The sequence below is a fragment of the Mercenaria mercenaria genome, chromosome 15, assembly GCF_021730395.1.
Source record: "Mercenaria mercenaria strain notata chromosome 15, MADL_Memer_1, whole genome shotgun sequence".
NCBI classification, from domain to species: domain Eukaryota; kingdom Metazoa; phylum Mollusca; class Bivalvia; order Venerida; family Veneridae; genus Mercenaria; species Mercenaria mercenaria.
The window spans coordinates 39434812-39458369 of NC_069375.1; the positions used below are offsets into that span (position 1 = coordinate 39434812).

At 34.7% G+C, this 23558-nt stretch overlaps 1 protein-coding gene across 1 annotated transcript in view; it reads right to left on the reverse strand.

The window, feature by feature from the left end:
• Nucleotides 1-23558, reverse strand: part of LOC128548763 (uncharacterized) — a 111127-nt gene that overhangs the window by 70733 nt on the left and 16836 nt on the right. Inside the window, exons 2-6 of the mRNA XM_053524195.1 lie at nt 21135-21304; nt 12902-13088; nt 11716-11919; nt 4635-4868; nt 4250-4264 (exon numbers count right to left, since the gene is read on the reverse strand). Of these exons, the coding sequence (XP_053380170.1) occupies nt 4250-4264; nt 4635-4868; nt 11716-11919; nt 12902-13088; nt 21135-21304 (810 nt within the window). The remainder of the gene's footprint in view (nt 1-4249; nt 4265-4634; nt 4869-11715; nt 11920-12901; nt 13089-21134; nt 21305-23558) is intronic.

The window sequence follows — 23558 nt, forward strand, 5'->3', positions numbered from 1 at the left end:
AGCGGCTCAATTTGTGAGACAGGAAATGTATTGGCCTTTCATAGGGCATATTTGGCAGGGTCTAAAATTGTACCGCTGTTGTCGGTATATATTGCATAACCTTTCGTAACACTAGATTAAGCGAGGTATGGAATAGTGCTAAGGCTATCTTTCAATGTCTGGAAACATTTTTTTTTCATTCCTTAGTCCAATTAAATTTAGCACAGAGGCTCAGTCATGCGTTAGAACCTGGGAATTTTGCATCTAAAGTTACCACTCCTCCCTAAAACAGCACGAAATTTACGCACACAATATGACGCGGACAGATTACGTATTGTTTTTACTTTCTCCGGGTCAGGTTTCATATCTTCTGACTTAAAATAAAGCCTAAATATTGTGTTTTCTGTGGCATAAAGCTGCACTTTTAAACTTAAGTTTAAGGTAATACTGCCGCATTCGATCAGTACTTATGTGTTCCAAGTTAGACTCAAGTGCAGGAGATACTTTGATTATGTAATCCAATTAAGGCTATTGCAAACGATTTGCAGTCCTGCAATACTATCGACATGAGCTCTTGAAATACCCCTTGGACGTTAGAAAGCCGGAAGGGCATCTTTTTAAAGGCAAATAGGCCCAAAGTCCTTTGAAATGCCGTTTTGTCTTTGTCTTTAGGATGCATCATAACCTGCCAGTAAGTGGACGTCAAGTCAAATGTCGTGAAGCGTTTTCCGTTTCCTAACCATGCTAATATTTTATATATCCTATGTAAGGCCAGGAATTCCGTTTAGTCACTTTATTACCAAAAAAAATGTACGGGGTCTTATTACGGGTTCTGTAGTAGACACAAAAACATTTCGTATCATCTTTCTTGGAGACTTAGACAACTCCGGAAGACCAAAGAGAACGAGAGCATTCAATAATGTCTGCCTTTAACGTTTCTTTAACTGCTTTTACAATAACAGGTATATTTCAGAGGAGTGAAGTAACGGTATCATTTTGCTTTTACAGGCATCCCCAGTATCGTATCTATCTTCATCGTAAATAAACCAGTATAGCCTAAATCAGTATTATTTGATGCAAACAGATCGGAATGTTTCTTGATTAATTAGTTTTATCATATCTATTGGGTAGTTCATGTCACCTGGAGCTTTCTCTGTGTGTATTTTTTCTTCTTTTTTTCTGGTTCACAAGGCTGACCGCACTGAATTTCGAGTGCAATTATATTTACTTCATTAATTTTCTCGACCTTTGCTATAATTTTTCCAAAGGTATATCGTTTGTTTGTGCTGTTTTCAATTACTAGTGGAAATTGTCTATTTTTATGCAAATTAACCATGCAGTTAGTTACTAGAAGTCCCGGTTCAGTGCTTATACAACCTCAAAGGATTAGAGAAAATTTATATACTGCTGGCGGTATTTACCTATACACTGGTGTGCAATTTGTGGTTTTAAAATACTTTTTTGTTTAACCTAGCAATTGAAAGAATATGTATGTCGGTTTCTAGAGGCACGTAGGTTTTGCCTATACAGAGACGGTGTAAGTCACAGGTAATACGAACGCCAAACATTACATTTTTGGTCATATTTGATACTACATAGAAATTCAGCTTTGTTCCGCCAATGTAAATCGGTAAATGTACTTGCACTTAAATTTTAACTTACCTCCGTCAATCGACTGCAAATTTATAATAATCTTTTTTGACAATTTCGTTTCAAAAGGTAGCGCGTCTAAAACTCGTTTTTGAATATGTGTAACTTCGATTCCGCTATCAAAAAGAGCTCGATATTTATTTTTCTCTGTTTTAACCAAACATGAATTAAGATTGCCAACTATATTTACTTGATATGTGATTTTTGATTTGTGTGTTCAGAGCTCCCCAAGCTTTCTTCAAAGCGTGAGGAGCGTTTTAGTTTAAATATTATTTGGCTTATTGTGCGTTTTGTGAGTATTGCTGCCGTTGTGTGTTTTGTCGTTGGAGTCTGTTTGTGTTTTTTACTTGGGGGCATCTTATGCGGATATGTCCTATCTGACCACAGTATCAGTACTCAATGTCTGCACTTCTGTTTGACACTTGCCTATACTGAACTGCTATTAGTAGGAGCCTTCTATACGTGGCAGTATTTCGAAGTATGACCTTTTCTGTTGCATAACTGACATTTATAGATGGAACGTTCGTGATCAATCTCCATTGCTTCTTTATGCCTTTGGGGCCCTTGTTAAGGTCGCCTACCGATTTGCCCATAGTCTTTTCCAGATCGGAGCGAGAACCTATTTTAATTTTGTTCTTGGTTCGCAATTTAACCGGATGCCTGTCATGTTTGCGAGTTATCGTGCATTACCTTAAATTTAAGATAGTCATATGCGAGGCCATCAACCTATAAGCTGCGTTTCTACGGCCGCTAAACCACCCGGTTGACCAGTGAATACCTCTTACTAAGGCCAATGGCGATTCGGCATAGACAGTGAATTTTCATTCTTGCCTTGCCGGACATCGTGCAAATCCGAAACAGCACTTTTTCTGCTTTAACATTTGTACACAGTCATTTTTCTTCTAACCTGGTTGGCAGAGACAAGAATTGCATACTTGTCCATTTCTTTCGTCCATTGTCTAAAGGGTCGCTAATACCTTCATTTATTAAATGATATAGTGAAACAAACGAGTCTCTCTCTCTCTCTTTCTCTCTCTCTTTCTCTCCCCCCCCCCCTCTCTCTCTCTCTCTCTCTCTCTCTCTCTCTCTCTCTCTCTCTCTCTCTCTCTCTCTCTCTCTCTACATGTGTAAAAGTTAAATTGCATGAAACGTTAATGATTAAACAGTCTGATTAAAACATAAATAGTTCCAAACTTATAAACTTAAAAGAAACACTGACGCAAATAGATGGCTTGAAGTAAGGTGTTGACATTACAGGTGTCTAACAAAATAGTGGGCGCCGCAACACTGCGACAAGATGGATTTGTAAGATGTTTGTGACCTTAAACGGTTCAGACATAAGGGCATCGATATTATTATCCTCACCTTACTTGACCGCAGCCCACCCGCTTAGCTCAATAGGGAGAGCGTTGGTCTACGGATTGCGGGGTCGTGAGTACGATCCCCGGGCGGGGCGTATGTTCTCCGTAACGATTTGATAAAGGACATTGTGTCTGCAATCATTCGTCCTCCGCCTCAGTTTCATGAGAGAAAGTTGGCAGTTACTTGTGGAGAACAGGTTTGTACTGGTACAAAACCCATTAACACTGGTTAGGTAAACTGCCCGCCGTTACATGACGGAAATACTGTTAAAAAATGGCGTTTAACCCAAAACAAACAAACACACAAACAAACAGAAAATACTTGACCAACTGGTTAAATAACATACCAAAGATGACCGAGTCAACAGACATCACGAGATGGTGAGTGTATACATATTTGACCTGGTCAAAAGACCACAGAAATGCCGGTTAATGTATTTCATTGATAAACTAAATTGCACAAATACTCATGAAAGGAACAGAGTGGAACATTTTTACGATTAAGGCTTAGATCTTATATCGTTATTAAATAACCAATTTAATCAATTTAAACTTCGCAGGTGCACTAAAATAATTGCAATCCTCAAACTACAATGAAAAACATTATTTTGTTGTTGGCGATACGTTCATTTTACTAAACGTCGCTCGCCATTTGACAGTTCACGTTAGATCGTTTGCTAATCCTAAAACCACCTTTTAGTTGACGGTCGTATCTTTTTACGTGAATTAAAATTTCACTTTAGTCAACACTGGATCAATACAAATTACATAGACAACAAAAGTTCTTATGAATGAATCGTGGTACAAGATATTTCAATTTGTGTATGAAATCCATCGCTTGTGTACCAGACGCATTTCTTGTGTATGAAATCGATTGCTTGTTTACAGAATCAAATGCTTGTGGAGACCTTCGGCAACAAACTTTAAACAAGCCCATGCATTTATACCAAAATAAAATGAAAAATAAAACATCTTTGGCTCATTTCTTAATTCAAACGTTAAAAATACTTTCAATTCAGTGATCGTACAAATGTATAACAAAGTTTTTTGTTAGTGATTGTAAAAATGAATAAAGTACATATGTAGGCAATTAAGAAATTATATTTTTCTTGAAATAATCTGAAAATACATGTACAGTTAACAAACAAAATGTACTACTTGCAAACTTTGATCTGTTTACCAAAAAAACGAAACGATATATACTATAATGTTAAATCTGCATTTCAAAGAAACACTGACTAAGGGATATGTGTACTTACCCGTCCAAAAGAAATCTGTAAAGATAAAAGGTTTAATATTTTTCTGTTAATTTGTGTCGCCCAAGTATTTTTTATCTTTGTTTTATTTACATGATATGATTGTTGAAATATCTATTTAATTTTACATCTTCAAAACGTTCAGTGAAAAGTGTCAGCCTCTTTAGTTTCGGTGATGACAGATCAATTAAATTTCTTCACTTTCTTTTTTATACCTTAACAGAAATTCATCATAAATTTAGCATTCACTAATTGCTTTTTTTGGAAACTTATCAGTATTCAGATAAATGTACATAACAGAAACGTAGTGTCTCTAATTTATACGTGAATGTTAGGTTCGAAGTTGCTTTGGAAACTACAAAACTATTCAAGTAATATTTTATTATACCTCTTTTAAACACCCTGTCTGTGATATCAGCTAAAGAATGGTTTACAGCTGAGTATTGGAGCCGAAATCCTTCCGTTCTGATTTTCGAATTATGTCCGTTATTATGGAATATTACACCAATGTGTTCTGTCTTCGACTTTATGGCATAATTTGGAATGTCTGAGTTGCAAAACATATTTTTCTCACCCGATATGTATTCTATGATTACAAACTTGGAGCGTTGATTTCCTATAACTAAAATACGGTATATACAAAATTTAGAAATAGGATACCAGACTGACATTTGTTCAAACATTATCTGGTAATTATGTATAAATAATTTATAACTTTTGAAAACATGACATACATTGTAACACGAAAGATAAAGCGTGCGGTATAATATACATTCAAACTTTCTCGAGAGACTACATCTGCTAAGAAATGACCAATTTTTCAGTTCATTTTTGTGATGTTAAAGAACAAATGATATTGTGCTGTGTTGTGTTAATAGACCACCTTTGTGTGTGTGTGTTTTGGGTTTTTTTCTGTTGGACTTAAAAACATTTCGATCCTACAATAATCATGTATTTGGCAGCTTTCTGCATCGAGGTGGGTTCTTCCCGCAATAATCCTGTATAACTGGCGATTAAATATATCAACGATTTGGTATGTAGGACTCTGCAAGAGCGGCTACACGGAAATTTAAATGAAAATAAGACGTAAACATGATTTGCATATCATACTCATTTTTGAACAACATTTATCTTCTTTCATGCCATACAGAGAAAAGAAAAATGTTAAGCATTCCTTTTTAAAAGATAAGAATATGAATTGAAAATATGAAAGTATGCCAAAAATCTATATAACAACGACTTTATTTAACGGGAAAAACATTTTCGTCTAGACCACCAATTAAATCAAATTGGTACTTCAATTTAGGATCACAGTGGTGACCCGGCAGTGTTAAGCATTCCTTCTTTAACTCATTCAGGCCTAATCCCTTGAAAATCCGTGATATGAGATAAGCGCTCCAAGTCGGATCCCTTATTAATGCGTGATGATAACGATATAGCGTAAGTGGGGTCCCGTATTAATGCGTGATCAACCCCTTGTTAAAAAACGTTTGATTGGTTTAAAATTATAAACACAAAGGGCTTTCCCAAATATTTAGCCAATCAGATAAAAGCTTTGACTTCGCAATGATGTTAAAAATATTTTGATTGGACAAGTATAATCTGTTTTATTCTTATGTAAATGCGGGAGTTTCAAAACGAAAGAAAAACAAAAATTGTAAACATGGCGAGCTTTCATGACAATGATTTTTCGGATATAGACGACACAGAAATGGAATATATGATGGGATTAAATGAAACCGTGAATGATTCAGATATTTCTATGTCTAGTGACGATGCTTCTGACGACGATGTGCCTTTAGTTGACTTAATTCAGCGACAGAATGTGAACCGACGTGACGAGGAAGTGGGTGGGGTACAAGAATGGAGTGCAAATTTTAGACCGATAAATGTTAACGTTTTCAGTGGAAATCCGGGACCTTCCGTGATTATGGATGTAAATAAAACTGAAATGGATTTTTTTAATTTATTATTCACACCCCAGATGATTCAACAAATCGTGGATGAGACCAACAAATATGCAACAAAAAAGCAGCTGCAGAAACCTGATGATAAATGGAGGAACGTTACATTTAGTGAAATAAGAGCCTATCTTGGATTTCAGATTGTGATGGGGATTATTGCAGCACCAAATTTGGATAAGTACTGGAGTAGTGATCCTATGTTTAGTCCATGTGGAATAAAAGAGAGAATGACACGCGATCGGTATGATAAAATCAGTAAGTACTTCCACGTAGCTGACACATCATGCAATCCGGCACGTGGACAACCAGGCCATGACAAACTTTCACATGTTCGACCGATTCTTGAAGCCGTGCGTGTAAATTTGATGGCCAATTATAAACCGCACCGTGAAACGACAGTTGATGAGGCTATGATTGGATATACCGGTCGCTTAGGATTCAAACAATATGTGCCAATGAAGCCGACTAAACGTGGGATCAAAGTATGGGTAAGGGCGGACCCTCACAATGGATATGTGAATGACATTCAAGTGTATTTAGGTAAGGAGAACCGTGACGGAGACAAGGGTTTAGGGGAACGAGTTGTGATGGATTTAGTAACACCAATTTTGAATCGCGGACATCATGTGTATTGTGACAATTATTTCACTACGGTAGGACTATTCAAGGAATTACAACAGCAAGGAACTTACGCGTGTGGAACATTTAGATCCAACAGACGAGGAATTCCGGACGAAATAAAACAGCAGAAGCTGAAGGAACAAGGGACATCTATCACGATGCAGAAAGGAAACATGGTTGCGACAGCTTGGAGGGACAAGAAGACCGTATTCATTTTATCTACAAACTTCGATCCAACAACGCCGAGGACAACAGTTCAACGAAGGCAGAAAGACGGAAGTCAGAAATATGTTTCTTGCCCGGAGTCCGTACGAAATTACACAAAGTACACGAACGGTGTTGACCATGCGGATCAGCTACGGGCAATGTACAGTCTAGCGCGCAAGTCAGCCAAGTGGTGGAAATATCTTTTCTGGTTTTTAGTTGATCTTGCCATAGTTGGAGCCTATATTCTGATAAAGGAATCACCAAATCACCAACAGAAGACAAGAACAGGAAAACCTAAGCCACTGACACAACTGGATTTTCGAAAGAAACTCGCGAAGCAGCTAATTGGGGACTTTATGCAGAAAAGGAAACGCGACGTGCTCAAGGAAAATATTCAGCTACAAGGCAGGATATGCTGGCCGGCTAATTTGGGAAAAAGGCGAACCTGTAAGATGTGTTCAAAAAATGGAAAGCGACGCGAAACACAGTATGGTTGTGAAGGATGCGGAGTGAATCTTTGTGTTGAGTGCTATAAGCCGTACCACATTGAAAAATTTCCGGAGCGATTTGGGAAATAGTGCTCAAAATCAGTGTGTAAATAAATTAAATCTCTGAACATCAAGAGGGCTTGTAATTCATTAACAAAATATTAAATAAAATAAATATAAATATAAAAATCTATAAATTTACTGCTTAACTTCTCTATTTACAACAGCATCTGTGTATGTATAAGCCGCATCATGAGAAACCTAACATAGTGTATTTCGGACCAGCATGGATCTAGATCAGACTGCGCGTAATGCGTTATGTTGGTTTTCTCATGGCGCGGCCCCTATATGGTATCATCATTACCTGTCAGTCAACAAGAATGACATTTGATGTAAATATGTTTCATTATAATGTCTATAAATTATTTAACATTTCTACATTTTAAAAAATTCAAAATAATTACTTGCCGTCTTGAAAGTGTGCTAAACTAGAAATGTGTGTTTATTGAGCCAATGCAGTGTCGCGACTAGTTATGCGTAAGTGAAATTGTGTGCGTTATTCATTATTCGATATGTGGAAAATACAGGAATATATAAAGCGCAAAGAAAAAAATATATAGTGAACATCAAGGAGTTGGTAGCAAATTAAAAAATTAAGTACCCCCTTCCCTAAAAAAAAAACAACAAAAAAAAAAACAAAAACAAAAAAATAAACAAAAAAAAATACACACATATATTGTACATTACTGTATATAAGTGAAATGATTTTATTTGACAGCATGCCCAGATCTTTATTGTAAATAATGTACATACATGTATATATATACATATATATATATAGCTTTTTTACATTTTTTTCTATATAAAATTAGAAAAAAACACTACCAGCTTCCTTGAAAGTGTGTTATTCAATGAAAATAAAAAGAAAATATGTGCAAAGTCTGTGAAATCAGGAAAATTCAGTGTAATTGTGCAGTGTTTTGTGTTTATTCAAGCCTTGGAATTTAATTAAATACAAAATATATTGGATTAACTTACATCACAAGAAAGGTACAAGTATGCCCAATATGCATATGAAGTTTGGTGAGTCTGTATTTCATAATGACCCAGTTACAACCTTTTTTGCATGGCATGTGCATGTTGTTCAAAATCCTTGTACAGGATTTATCACTTTATCACTTTTGCTGTAGACTCCAGCTATAGATAAACCCTTAAACTCTTATCAGAGATAAGTTATCAGGCCTGAATGAGTTAAAAGATGACAATATGAATTGAAAATATGAAAGTATGATAAAAATCTATATAACAACGACTTTATTTAACGGGAAATAATTTTTCGTATAGACCACCAATTTAATTAAATTGGTACTTTAATTAAGGATCACAGTGGTGACCCGGCAAATTTAAACTTTAAAGTGTAAAACAATGAAGCAAAATTTCCTGGATAATATTGACTAACCCCATTTACTTTCCTAACCAGAATCCTAACAGAAGTCATGTTAACACATTTCCATTTACTCATCTCTATCAAGGTTTATCAGCTCACTGAACAGCTGATTATTTGTTTACATGTTATGTACGCGGATATTGATGACGTCATACACAACCTGTTTTTACAATTTAATATTAAGAAAAAGCATAATTCGACAAATCTCCGATAATCGTGGTAATCCTACATCACCATCAAATTATAAAATTCTTGTATCTAAGCCAAATGTACCACATGAAAGGCGAAAATTGTAGAAATGAAAATGTAAACAAAAGGATTGTGTGAATTAGGTCACGGATATCCGAGATGGATGTAACTTACGGTGTGTTACGAAGATTGTCGAAACATGTCAAGTGACCCAAGTTTTTTTCTTATATGTATATATATATAAAAAGATAGTAAAGATAGAGGGAGAGAGAGAGAGAGAATATTTTATCATTTAAATAAAGTATTAGTGTATCACACATCTACGAACAAAAAAAAACTGTACAGGATCGAAAGCCTGTCACGTGACTTGCTCCATGTCCCACACGCGGCGGGTAATAAGAGGTACAGTATTACTGGATAAGTATGGCACCAAGATATATCAGCTATACTTAACCAAGGTATATCAGCTTTACCTTTAGGGTCGTTGGATGGTATAGATGATAGCATATATGAGCTGATCATCAAGGAATAAGACTGCAGCTTTAACTAAAAGAAAGACACATGGGGCTAATATTCATACGATATGATATTGATTCAAAGACTTAGTCTGACGGAAATAGACCAGGGAAGTACAGTTCCAGCATAAAGAGTTTACATTGTTACTGAACACCATCAGTCGTATGCAATTAGATTTAAACACTGAGTAATCCCTCAAATTACTAAGCTCAGAATGTAATCATTCAAAATCAGTGGTACATTAAGGCAAAGTAGCCAGAGGAAAAGTAAATGTATGCAGTATATAGGTCCATACTTTGTTCTGCTGTTTAACATAGGAATATACGAGGGATGTGCTGTTTAACATAGGAATATACGAGGGATGTTCGAAATGAATTGCTTATTTCTATCTGGAGACATCAAATTTCAAGTTAGCCCAAAAGGGCTCATTTCATGCCCTCGAAGTACTCCCCGTGGCAAGAAATGCAAAGTTTCAGCCGATGTATCCACTTCTTGAAGGCGTCACGGTACGCTGATTTGGGCACAGTAATAAGGTACTGATGAATGGCAGATCCAAGTGCCTGTCGGGACTGGTATTTCCGCCCAGCAAGGAATGATTTCAATTTCGGAAACAAAAAGAAATCACATGGGGCAAGGTCTGGGGAATACGGGCGATGAGGCAAAACAGTTACTTTTTCTTTCTTCAAAAACGCCGTAACTATTGCGGAGGTATGAGCGGGGGCATTGTCATGTAGAAGACGGACATGTTTAAAACCAGTGGCAGGGCGTCGTTTCTGATAATACTTTTTCAGTTTCTTCAGTACTACATCTTTGTAGTACTTTCCGGTGATGCTTTTGCTCTTTTTCACCGGCACTTTTATTGCGACTCCTTCACCAGAGAAGAAGATTGCATACAAAACCTTCTTTGCACTCAAAGAACGTTTGGCAATTATTGAGCGTTTGCTGTGTTTAGTGGCCCAGATCTTATTGCTAACCTTTCTGACGGGCTCAAAATAATGGACCCAGGTTTCATCACCTGTGACGACATTGGCAAACTACTTTTTGTCATATTTTGGAAACATTTGAAGCAGCTTTTTGGCCACTTTAACCCGTTGCCTCTTTTGCTCATCAGTCAACAGATGTGGCACCCATCTAGCAGAAATCTTTCTGACTTTCAAATGCTTCTTCAAAATAAGGTGAACCGTTGATAGTGATATGCCTACCTTTCGTGCAATATCACGAACTGTAAATCTGGCATCTCCTTCAATGATTTCCTTTATTTTGGAAACGATTTCTTTACGAGATGCAGATTTTGGCCTACCTGATTTCGGTGCATTTTTGATGGACTCTACACCAGACTCAAATTTCTTTTTCCACCGCCGAACTGTGTCATAAGACACACAAGAAGGTCCATAAGCAGTAGAAAGTTCAGTCATCAGCTGCTTCAAAGAACAACCAAGTTTTGAGCGAGCTTTGATGTAAGCCCGTATTTCATCTTTCTTGCCGACGCTTCTACCAACCATTTTTACTACAGTGGTCAATGATTGCGTGTATTCAAATGGCAAATTTTATGTCTTACACTTAGTCTAACATGTACATTTATACACCGTTGTTGCATTGTCCAAATTAATTCATTTTCCATTTCTTTATTTCTCACAATTTGAGCGGCGAAATCAGGCAACTGTTATTTAGCTGGTAGCAAACTTATTTCCAAAGGATCTTTATACAGATTTTATTATTTACTTTACATTTTTGTTCTTATTGTGTTTAACGTCGCATCGACACAATTATGGGTCATATGGTTTAATGGTGAAGGAAGACCCCATGTGCCCCTCTGTGCATTATTTGATCAGGAGCGGGCACCTGGGTAGAACCACCGATCTTCCGTAAGCCTGGTGGATGGATTCCTCACATGAAGAATTCAACGCCCCAGGTGAGACTCGAACCCAAATCGGTAGGGGGCAAGTGATTCGAAGACAGCGATCTTAACCACTCTGCCACGGAGGCCCCTAATTTACTTTACAGCCATTTAATTCTTGAAAACGTACTGTGACTTACCCGGAAGACATTCGATGTAGAATTCAGTAAAATGTAACTGAATAGTATGGTGGCGACCAACAATTATCTCCCACTCTTCTTTTCTTGGCAGAAATGGGAAGTTTAATATCGACATTGAAGTGAGCATCATCGTCGGTCTTTTACATGTATGTTTTCCATCAATCCAAGTCTCAACAGCACTTTTCGCAACACACGCAGGAACGTCTTAAATGGAATAATATATAATGTTCTGTTTTATCTATTAATGAATGCTTAACGTGTAATATAAATACCAATAGTAAGTAAAATGACATTACTTACGAGTTTTCTGGCAATCTTCCTTTCTTTGACAACTTAACCTTGGAATGCGTTTCGTTGGTATTGCGATATATATAATAATAATGACAGTAATATCTTCTTTATTGCACGAAAGTAAGCCCATTATGAAAAGTTACGATTCATTTTCGATATGACTTTCGGTAAAATGTTGAAATTTTCCGGTAATAGTTTCAAAATATTTTATGGATTACAAGAATATGAACTCGATGAACGATTGTTTTAGACAAATAGACATTTTTTTTTTCTGAAACGTGTGGACAATTTCAAATTTCGATACGTCAGTTATTTTTCTTTTGAAAAAATAGCTCGCCTTTAACCAATATGATTCTACTGCCATTAAGTTTGATTGATGTTATTTGCCAAACCTTTTTCAACCGAATTTCAAAACTCTCTCATGATGTTTTTGAATACTTGGAAATTTATACACACCTTTGCAATCGTTACAAAACGTTTTACATACTGCAGTAGGCATATATCATATATGCCCTGCTATTTTTCTCATGTCGTAAACCACTTTATAGCTTGGAAATAATTATTTGTTTAAATAATAGGGGAAAATGCATTGGAGTGGAAATACGAATTATGCGACACTTGGTTTTCAAGCTTCTAATATTATATAAAAAAAAAACATTGTTAAATAAAATCATTAACAATAAATATTTACGGATATGGTAAGGAAAAAGCAGATTTCAAGATCACTTATTATTTATTTGAAGAATTTATAAAAAGGGAAAAGGCCAAGCACTAAAATGTTGTCAGTAGCTAAAACATTTAAAGAGAATGCTAAGAAACTGCACACGCCTTTCCATAATGACACTGTATACCACACTCTTCAGTAAATGAAATTTAACAAGTAAACATAATTTACCTTGTTTTGTAATTATTGCTCGAAATCCCCTATTCGTCTTTCCTTGCATTTGACATGGCGAGAAGGTCATGGTCAAGTAGGTCTCACTCGATTCAACGACAAATATTCTCTCGTTGTAACGATGATCAATCGTTTGCGCTCTTGTGTTTTTAGTGGTTCTGCTAATGAGTACTTTGTCGGAGCAATCCTGTGATAAGATTTTTATGTTAAATAGAAATATGCAAACTATGCCTTTTACTAACTTTTTTCTCATGTCTATAATTGTACATTAAATGTAGACAAAAAATTTAAATGTTACCTGTACCACTTCTAAACATAGGAGGTCCTTCTTGGCCGAGTGGTTAAGGTCGCTGACTTCAAATCACTTGCCCCTCCCAAATGCGGGTTCCAGTCTCACTCGGGGCGTTAAATTCTTCATGTGATGAATAAAATCTGGAAAGTAGGTAAGCCATACAGCTGGCTTACGGAAGGACAGTACACGCCCTTGATAAAATGGGAGGGGCACCTGGGGTCTTCCTCCACCATCAAATCTGGAACGTCGCCACATGACCTATGATTGTGTCGGCGTGACGCTTTACCCAACAAAAACAACAAAATCTTAATACAAGAACGTTGTTTTCCCGTAAACCTATCCACGCAGCAACTCTTAGGCCTGCGGCCCCGAATTTTGTAGGTATTCTAAAAAGTTTCTATTGCATTTTTTGATGGTTTATAATGTTGGTACTTGACAATTTGTATGTTAGGCTATTAGCTGCATGGCCATTTTTCAGAAAATGTGCAATAGCAGAGCTTTGTTCTTTTACAGAGAGCCAATACATGATAGTTTGACCGTCAATACAATTTTGTGTATATTGCAAATTCCAGAAAATCTAAATTATTTGTACGAAGCTTGAAATTTAGCTTGTTAATCAAAGTTGAAGTCAGTAGTAACCACTGTGGAAGAATGCATATAAGTAGTTCTTAGACTAATGCTTTGAGTGATGTACTATTGCAAAAAGAAAAATGAAATACTTTTTCAGAATAAAATTACATTATGCTAAGGAACACCTCACAAACATTTAAATGATATAAATTAATATATACCAGATACTTTCATCTAGCATTATGATATAATGCGGGCATACAGTTATGTTATTTATATTCCATTGGTTAAAACGTTAACAACATTATAACAACATTATAACGACATAACAATGTATAACTTGATAGCGAATGCTTCATTAAAATATATTTTCCACGTACATACATCAGTATTATCTAAAAACTACATCTTAAAAACTTATATAGGTATCTATTTTATTTAGGCATAACAGAATGAGTAACGTAAGTTACTTAGAGGATAATATACGGCTTTGTTGTGCCTTCTTGCCATGATGGCATGTCTAAAATCATAATTGCCCAAGGGTTTTAGCCCGAGAACCATTATGAAATTAGGAGTGCAATTATGGCTAGAAGGCACATACCAGCCATTTATTGATCTTTTTATTATATACCTTTGCTTCATATCTATCTTGGTGCTTTCGTTTTACATATTTTTACAATATTTAAGCATCATGTATTTTGCATTTTACATCAACGATGCCGTCATTATTTCAAAATCGAGCTGAAAATAATTCAGCACTCTTTCACCCGACATAATTACGTTGCTATATGACGTCGACGTCTGAACGTGCTTACGTCCGGGTTACCCGGGGCCATTATGATTATGGCGCGTGAGGCACACTGCGCCATTATGGATCAGTCAATTGCGAACGTAATGACCGTTTTCTAAGAGCTTTTTGCTGTTACAATAATGGCTTTTAAGTATGTAGTTTAATAATATTTCAAATATTTAAAATCCTTTTTTAAATTCTTATTAAGATATGAGTTTAACTTCTAGTATCATTTCACAGTCAAACCTGTCTGTAAAGTCTACGTTTAGAAAATTAAAAATGTTGTCGTTGTTGACAAGTGATCTCTCAACACAAGCATATTTTCACTATTATGATTAAACGAAAAGATGAAGTAGTGACCTTTTATTAACAGATTTTACAGTAGTGGCCTTTATACGAAAAATTATCCTTAGTTCTCTTTTGAATCTATATTTATATAAACGCTTCTTAAACGCTTAGAAAAGATTTTGTATTACAAATGTTGAATGTTAAACCAGTAAAAGAAGTTATATCCGACCAATTAACTGACAGCGAGTTTATCTCGTTTCTTTTTATTTCAACATACAAGTATTTAGTGCTTATTTGGGTCTCATCATTATATCACAAAAATATATACATAGTAGAGAGAATTTATACGAACTAAATCACTAACATAATATTCCAGACTAATTACGGCAAAGCGCCTAGCAGTACAAACGAGCAGGCAAATGCCACAGCAAGTCCACTAACCTAATTAGATTAGTTCCGATGCTGCTTTATATACACGCCCGAGTTATACTGTATATTCGTACTGGTTCAGTATTTGCATATAATTTTGGTATTATTTGAAAATGCATTGTCTACTGAAAAAAAATGTAAATTACATGACAAAAATACTGTACAATTTTTAATTTTGTTACTTTATATTTTTCAACAGAAATTAGGTCATTACAGTGTAAAATTTAGCATTTTGCAGACAAAAAACATGACTGTTATGGTTCTTGCATATTATTTACGGTCATGTTATTTACTAATTCTTGTTCAGCAAACACACCTCTTTCAAATGATACCAAAAAACATGGGGTCACCAGGCATCGAAATGTAACCTATTTTTGAATCAGATACCTTAAACATGGATGGGGCGAAATAATATACGTTTATGCACCTGTCAATATTTTGCCCGTCCGGGGGGGTGGGGGGGGGCTGGGGGGGGTGCGGCGGGCTGACCCAGGGGAATTTGACATTTCAAAAATTTTGTTGTCTAAATCCCCACCCCAGAGACAACCTTTTTTGTCTAAATCCCACCCTAGAGCCTGGTTGGTACATCAAATATTTGTCAAATTCCCGCCTGTCGGGAATGGTCTTCTGCCTAAAGTCCCGTGTATGCCCGCCGCTCCCCCGGGCGAGCAAAATATTGACAGGTGCATTAGTTTTATTCAATCCACATTCAAACATGAGTGAAATTTTAAAGTCTAAGCTGTCATCAAATTATACATAAATATAAGTTACGAATGTTTACGGACCTACCTCAAAGTAAGAAAAGAAACTATACATTATTTTGAAGAAATATATAAATATTTTTTATAAGACATAAACCTTGTGGAAATGATATTACCAACGGAAGCAAACCAATAGTAGACACGGTTTGATCGAGTCTTTGGAAAAGAAATTATGAAATAAAAGAGACATTTTATTACATCGGCAAGTATTTACAGATATTATTTGTGAAAATCTGCGAAAAACATATGTTATCCCAACTGCGAGACACACTATCTAAGTGTTTTACTTAAATTCCATATATATAAATCGATATCTATTATGCTTAAGAGTCATATTTAGTAAGAAAATAATATATATGGATAGTGTAAATATGATATCACCTATAACTGTGATATACTGAATGATCCAGACTATATGATTTTGCCTTGATATCTATACGTATATACAAAGCTTAGTAGCTAGTAGCATAAAATGTTGCAGTACAATCTATAAAAATATGTACCATTTTCACTGCCAGACAATATACAATGTATATGATTACTACTAATTAAGTATTTAAAGGATATCTATAGAAATTTATGTATCCAGACAATCTTATATATATTTTTTTTAAATTTCAGTAGACATATTTCAGCTTTGTGTGATTCAAGTCATTCAGGTATATTGACTTGTAAAATAAATATATTCTTGTATAACTACAAGGTAGACTTTTCTGTACCGTATGTTTTGTAAAATATAAAAGAAACGTATTTGCCTGTATCTTTTTTCCTGAGCTTGGCAATGGATAAAATAGAGAGGACTGAACTCAAACAGACTAACGCCATACCACATATCATACTAAGGATTAATAACGATAAGTCGTTACCAACGGAAATAGTTCTGTTAACAAAGTCTGTTGTAAGATATGCTTTGAAGAAGATAATCTGAATTCATACAATGTATTATAAAATGTATTGTTGGTATGTTTACATAGGAACACGTGCTTGTCATTTTTGTGCGTTACAACTTTTATTATTGTTAATAAAATCAGTACGCAGTCTAATAGGAATATTGGATACGATTAAACATATATTCAATATTTATTATGTACATAAATCTGAAAATAATCAAGATTTTTATGCATTTTAATTTTCTTTATACGATTGTTGCACATGCATATCTGTTTCGGTACTTGGTTATGCGGTAAACGCGCTGTACTTGTTAATGCAGTAAACGCGAGAAAAAATGGTAGCTGCTAACCAATGAAAAAAAAAAACATTTCTAATAAAGATGTGATGGGACTTCCATCTGATTTGTATGACATCTTTCAGCAAAAGTACATGTACTTGGTAATATTTTAAAAAGTTACGCTTTGCCAATGCCAATGCCAGTACAAGCGATATTCTGAGGTAATATTTTTGTTGTATGCTTGTTTCTCTTTTCTTTTTTACTTTTGTTATTTTTGTTTGTTTGTTTGTTTGTTTGTACATGTTTGAATGATTAGATAATCTAAACTAAATGTCAAGCTTCAATTATGTGTTTTCTTCTTTATGTATTATAATATATACTGTTTACCTGTTGGAGCTGATTTTGTGTAAAGATATCATTATCTTCTTGTATATTAATGTTAATCTATCAATATACACCCGTCGTAATATTTTGAAAGAAATTGCAGACATTGGCAATTCTCGAAAGGGGAATACTCAATACCGAGATAAATATTTCTTAGAAAATGAATTATTTATTCATTTGTGATACAATGAAAAGGTATTTGGAAGGTATTTGGCGTTGTTTGTAATTTTATACTGAATTTCAATCGGACATATGGGCTTGCCAAACCGTTTGTGCTTATTTCGCAGGATGAGCATAGTTGGATTATATCACAAACATTTTTGTCTACAGTTTATGATATTTTATATTATAATGAACCAAAAATATTTTAGATTATATTGGCGTGCATTTACAAATTAGCTATGTATCTGACAAGTCTGCTTGACTTATTTGTTCAGTTGAATCATTTGAATGCGTCTGCATATAAATGTACTCCTTGTCATCTTTAAGTGTTTATGACGCCACAAACATACACTCAGTTCCAAAAGAAAGTGTGCACTTAGTTTTTTGTTATTTTTTCTCAGTTGTTTTCATGAAAACTTATAATGTTTGGTACCAAAATTTAAACCAGTTCGTAAACAAATTGGTGTGCATTTTAGATTTTGAATTGCAGTCGCTTTAAGTGGTTGGTTTTAATCGAAATAGGACAGGTGTTAAAAATATTTAAACTTAAAAAGTGCACACTTTCTTTTGGAACTGAGTATATAGTGTGATGCCCTGGTGAAGGAGTACCTGGTTTACAAACACAATAATTATAAGTTAAAACAACTGTATCTCAATGAGCTGTATAGGTATGTTTTAAATTAATTAAAACCGTAAGTCATTCTCGGGATCATGCCAGTTATGATGGTTTTACTGTCAGGAAGACCCTTAGAAATGAATAAAACAAAAATAGCGTTTGATTACCTAACACGCATGTTTAAGTTATCATGGATTCGGTGTGATTTATTGCCGAGTTAAGATTTACCATCAACGTGTGATGGAGCCTGAATCAGTCTTTTTTCGTATCATTTATCTTGCCAATCCTTGAACAAATAAAATCGTTTTAATACAAATTCTCCATATCGAATTTGTTTTTAAATTCTCGATTCTGATTTTAAGTCTAGATTAACAATGAAGATATATGAGATTACCCGTCACTTATTTCTACATAAATAAAATTTAGATACATATTGTGCAAACGTGGAATTTTTTTATTCATACATGTGTTGAATTTCATTTAATGCTGTTGTAGTTACGTACGGGAATATTTCTTACTTTCGGTTTGGTATAGACAAGAAATAAATCAGGAGAACATATAACATGATGAAATTTTATTCAATCCGCCTTTGTTGCAAATGAGCCGGTGTCATTAGGATATAAATCAAGCTACCAAGATTTAAACTAAATATTAAAATGTAAAAAGTTGTAGCATTAAATAAATTAACAGATAATAATATTTAATACGTGTTCTCTGTTTTAACATACAGATATACGCAATTGTGCTAATGGATATCTTCTTTCATACATCGTCATCTGGAACGTTTTCAATCACGTCCTCAATCACGTCCTTCCATTGCCTGTAGTATTCAGGTTTCATTAATTCAACACACATAAACAGATAAATACGCAAAATTTCTCTGGACCGTTAGTATTTTGCTAGGTGAGAGAAGTCACTGGGCAAAGGGTTCCGGCAAAATCTACAGTCTTCATCGGACTATAGTATATTACGTCATGTACATCTTTTTAATTTAGATATATGAATGAAAATTTGTTAATTTATAACTCTGAGAAGTGTCATTAAAATCGTTCTATAATGCGAAAAGGTCATCAAAATTGTGTTTCCCATAGACTGTCATTATAAAACTTGATTGAGGTTGATTTTTTTTTTTCAGATAAGTGTTTTAGCAAGAACAAAGCGTACGAATCATTGTATTATTTTAGTATGACTTGAAGTTTTGCAAAAATTGACTTAATCAAATCCATGTTAGAAAAAACATTTATCCAAACATAAAGACCTGCTTTAAGTGTTCTGTGAGCTGACTGAAAAAGATTGAATAGAATAAAACATAATGAACAAATCAGAGCAATCATTAAATGTGACTCATACCCCACCAAAAGCCTTGTTGGAAAATGTTTTAATGGTAATAAACAATACTCACTGCATCTTACAATACTATTCGCTGCACCTTTTATGTTCAGTCTGAGAGATTATTTTACAAAATGCATTTTTACGCAACAACAAAAAATCATGACAGTTATGGTTCTTCTGTTCTTCCTTTCAGTTCATTGTCCATATTCACATTGTAAAGTCACATTAAATACCCTTTAGAGGTTTTTAAGAAACACGAGTGCAGCTAACTGTAAATGAATTTCAATTCCTATTAATGACATGTTTCATTGTATAAAGTTATAACAAAATCTATTCAGTGGAATAATGTAATGTTCTTTAAAACAGTTAGTGCACTTGGAAAGGGAGACAAGTTTGTATAAAAATAATATATAAGATTTGTTAAGTTGACTTATCTTTCGATGTGTTTAGTCTTATTAGATTCTATTCAGTAATGCCAAAGCTATTTTTTTAATTTATCATCATTCAGGAAAGGGTTATGGTCATTGTGCCTTTCAATACCTCTTACGGACATATATAAAAATGGGGAGAAAATATGTAAAAGTACAATACTGGTATCAATAGCAGACAAAGTAATGGGATTTATCATGTCAACTTCCTCATTAGCCAACAAGTTTATATAAAACTACAACGAAATAATAACCACATTGGAAGCCCAAACGTGGGAGGTAGTTCTTTTTTTTTTAATTAAATATATATTGAACTTTACTTGAGGTGCATATAATTGCATAATGATCCAATATTAAAAGATGCATATGACCCACCTCATGAGAAAACCAACATAGTGCGTTTGCAACCAGCATGGATCCAGACCAGCCTGTGCATCCGCGCAGTCTGGTCAGGATCCATGCTGTTCGCTAACAGTTTCTCAAATTACAATAGGCTTTGAAAGCGTGCGGATGCGCAGGCTGGTCTAGATCATATGCTGGTCGCAAACGCACTATGTTGGTTTTCTCATGGCGCGTCTCATTTGTTTTAAAGGAAATAACCTTTTAAGGACTTGTTTGGTTTCAGAGATAGTTAAGAAAAATAATAATTTTGCGTTGAAAGTCCTTGTGATCTTTTCAACCTTTTTTGAAGTTTATCTGATCAAACGTGTATGTGAAATTTAAATGAAATGCATGAATAGGTATTAGAAATATTGAAATACATGTCAATGAAATATTCCATGTGACAATTGCAGATAATTTTGTCAAACAAAAGTCAGAATTATGGGACCTAGTATTTGTACTTGGTGTGTAATCCTACAAACGAAGTGTAAGTTTCAATATATGTTTATTGATTCTTTAGATGGGACGATACGGGACGGGGACGGACGAGATAAAGTGGTTCCTTTATAGCCCCACCCCCTGCAAAGTACTATAAGAAATACTTCGAAGACAAACTTTTTAACCAACTATACCTGATTTTTTTCCAGTGATACATTTGTGAAGACGATCTTCACAAAACGTCCAGTTGGGTATTCTATTATCCATCTATGTGTTTGTTCTGTGCCGAAAGTCGTTATTGTAGATTCATTATATATGTATTCCACATTCGATTCATTGCTCAATTGTCCGTTAATCAAACCACCTAAAATGATATGACATACTAATAATCAATGAGAACCATGAATGTTGTTAGTCTTCTGTTCTACGTATAAGAAAGAAGAAAAATAACGTATCGAAAATAACCAAAATTTACTATAATGTTTTAATCGAATTATCTCTCTTGAAACTAATATAATATTTTATCAGCACATAAACATGAAGATATAAGTATGGCATGTCTTGCGTTCTAGAATGACAAACGATTGGTCTTTTTCATTCCAAATGTCTAATAAAATCCCCCAAAGACATATCTAAGTTAGTTAACATGTCTTCTTATCATACACATCAAAAAATAAAGTATTAGGGTAGATTTCCTGAAGCATAGATCATCCTAAACAGAGCCAGAAAGCCAAGAATCGTAAAGTTGACCCGCACCAAAAAGAAACAGTAGTGGAAAGATATAGGTTTGACATAGATTGATACGTGCGCAGAGGTCTTTTTACTAATATATGTGCGCGCGTATTGATATGTACAGTGGTGTTTTTATACTAACATATAGCATGTAATCAACTTTTGAATGAAGCGGGTGACAAAATTAATGCTTCAAAATTACATCATATTTTATAAATCTTTATGAACCCATGAATGATTTGAAATTCCCGTATTCAGCTTGAAGTTACTTTCAACATGAGTCAGTGACTACTGTATCGGTTTAAATGAGGCTTTTCGCCTATGTCGTGGCAAACATAAACGTGTACGTGTGTAATCTATGCAAGATTTAAAAAGAGCGGCAAATTCTAAAGTCTGTTGAAAAATTGACACTTTCGCCAAATTTACGCAACAATGGCTTTACATTTTGTATAATTAAGAAACAATACTTCTAGGTCAAATATTTGTATACAGCGAGCTAACTCTTACATGTTTTTTTTTTTATTATTTTCGATTAGCTTACTACAACTGACATAAAACATGACATCAATGTACGCGCCGTTAATGTATACAGGATATTTTTCTGCTTATAAATAGAAAAATCGTTCTCCGAGTCAACACCAGATGCAAATTTTCATATAATATATGACGTTCACGAGTGAAACATTTTTTGATCTTACATTTCAAACTAACGAGTTTTCTTCTTTATGTTTTGTAATTTTAATGGGAATTGTGTCATAGTGTCACAATGTCGTGACGTTACAATATCTATATTGTAAAATTGTTAAATACTTCTCTAGGATATATCTAAATTTCTTTGAGCCTATGTCTTCGTGTTCGTGCAGGTATCTGTACATTTATATCTTTAATGAAGTGGTGGAGAGAATTTCATACATGTATTCTCTCATTCCACGCAAGTGAAGAATACAACTGATATTTTCACACGTATGACATACATCATGATTATTAAAAAATTCATTATCAAATACATTTAACACGAAAGACGTTTTCAAAAGGGGTTTACGAATAATCTTGCAAAAGATGTTGCCGAAATAATATGATCGTCTGTATTTAGGATAAAAGAATGGAAGAACAAACAACAACAACGAAATAAACAAAGCTATTGAAGGAAGTTGAATGTTAACTGCTTGATTTCAGGCTGAAGATCAGCAGCGACAGAAATTTCGCCTCTTGTAAGCCTTTGGTCCACATCTACACCTGTAGAATACACTGCACATTCACTGCTGATTATACGGCAGAGTTACAAGTCAAGTGAACAGTTGTTTAAAGTAAGAGAAATGTCACGAAGTGCAAAGTTAAGAGAGTATAAAGGCTACAGTGCTAAAAGCAAACGAAGTACCTTAAATCCCTTATCAGTCACTCAACTAATAGACTAAGACTAGGAGTGGACTGCATATTGCTTTTCTTGGAAAAAGGAATTGGATTAGTATTGTGTGCGTGAATGTGGAATTAGGTAGTTTATGTTCCTGGTAGGGGTGGGGTGACGTCTACATGGACTTGACTGTGTTTAGTTTGGCAGAATACAATCAAAGAGGTTTGTTGAAGGTGTTGTTCTAGGCTTTGCCAGTTAATGGTATTTATCATGTAGGGAAACACTGCTTGTGTAGTCACAATTGTTACAGCCATTGCTTGTTGCTGCCCATCTAATCATTTCAAGTTTGTTAGTTAGGGAATATTCCATGGGTTTCAAAAACAAAGAATGTTGAACAATATTCTAATTGAGGGGCGGAGGTAGATGTTATAAGCCTTTGTTTTAAAATCTCTTCTTGCTTGTCTTGACATTTCTCCTGATGACTCGGACAGATTTAATTCCTCTGGATGTAATATTATTGATATTGGGTGACCGG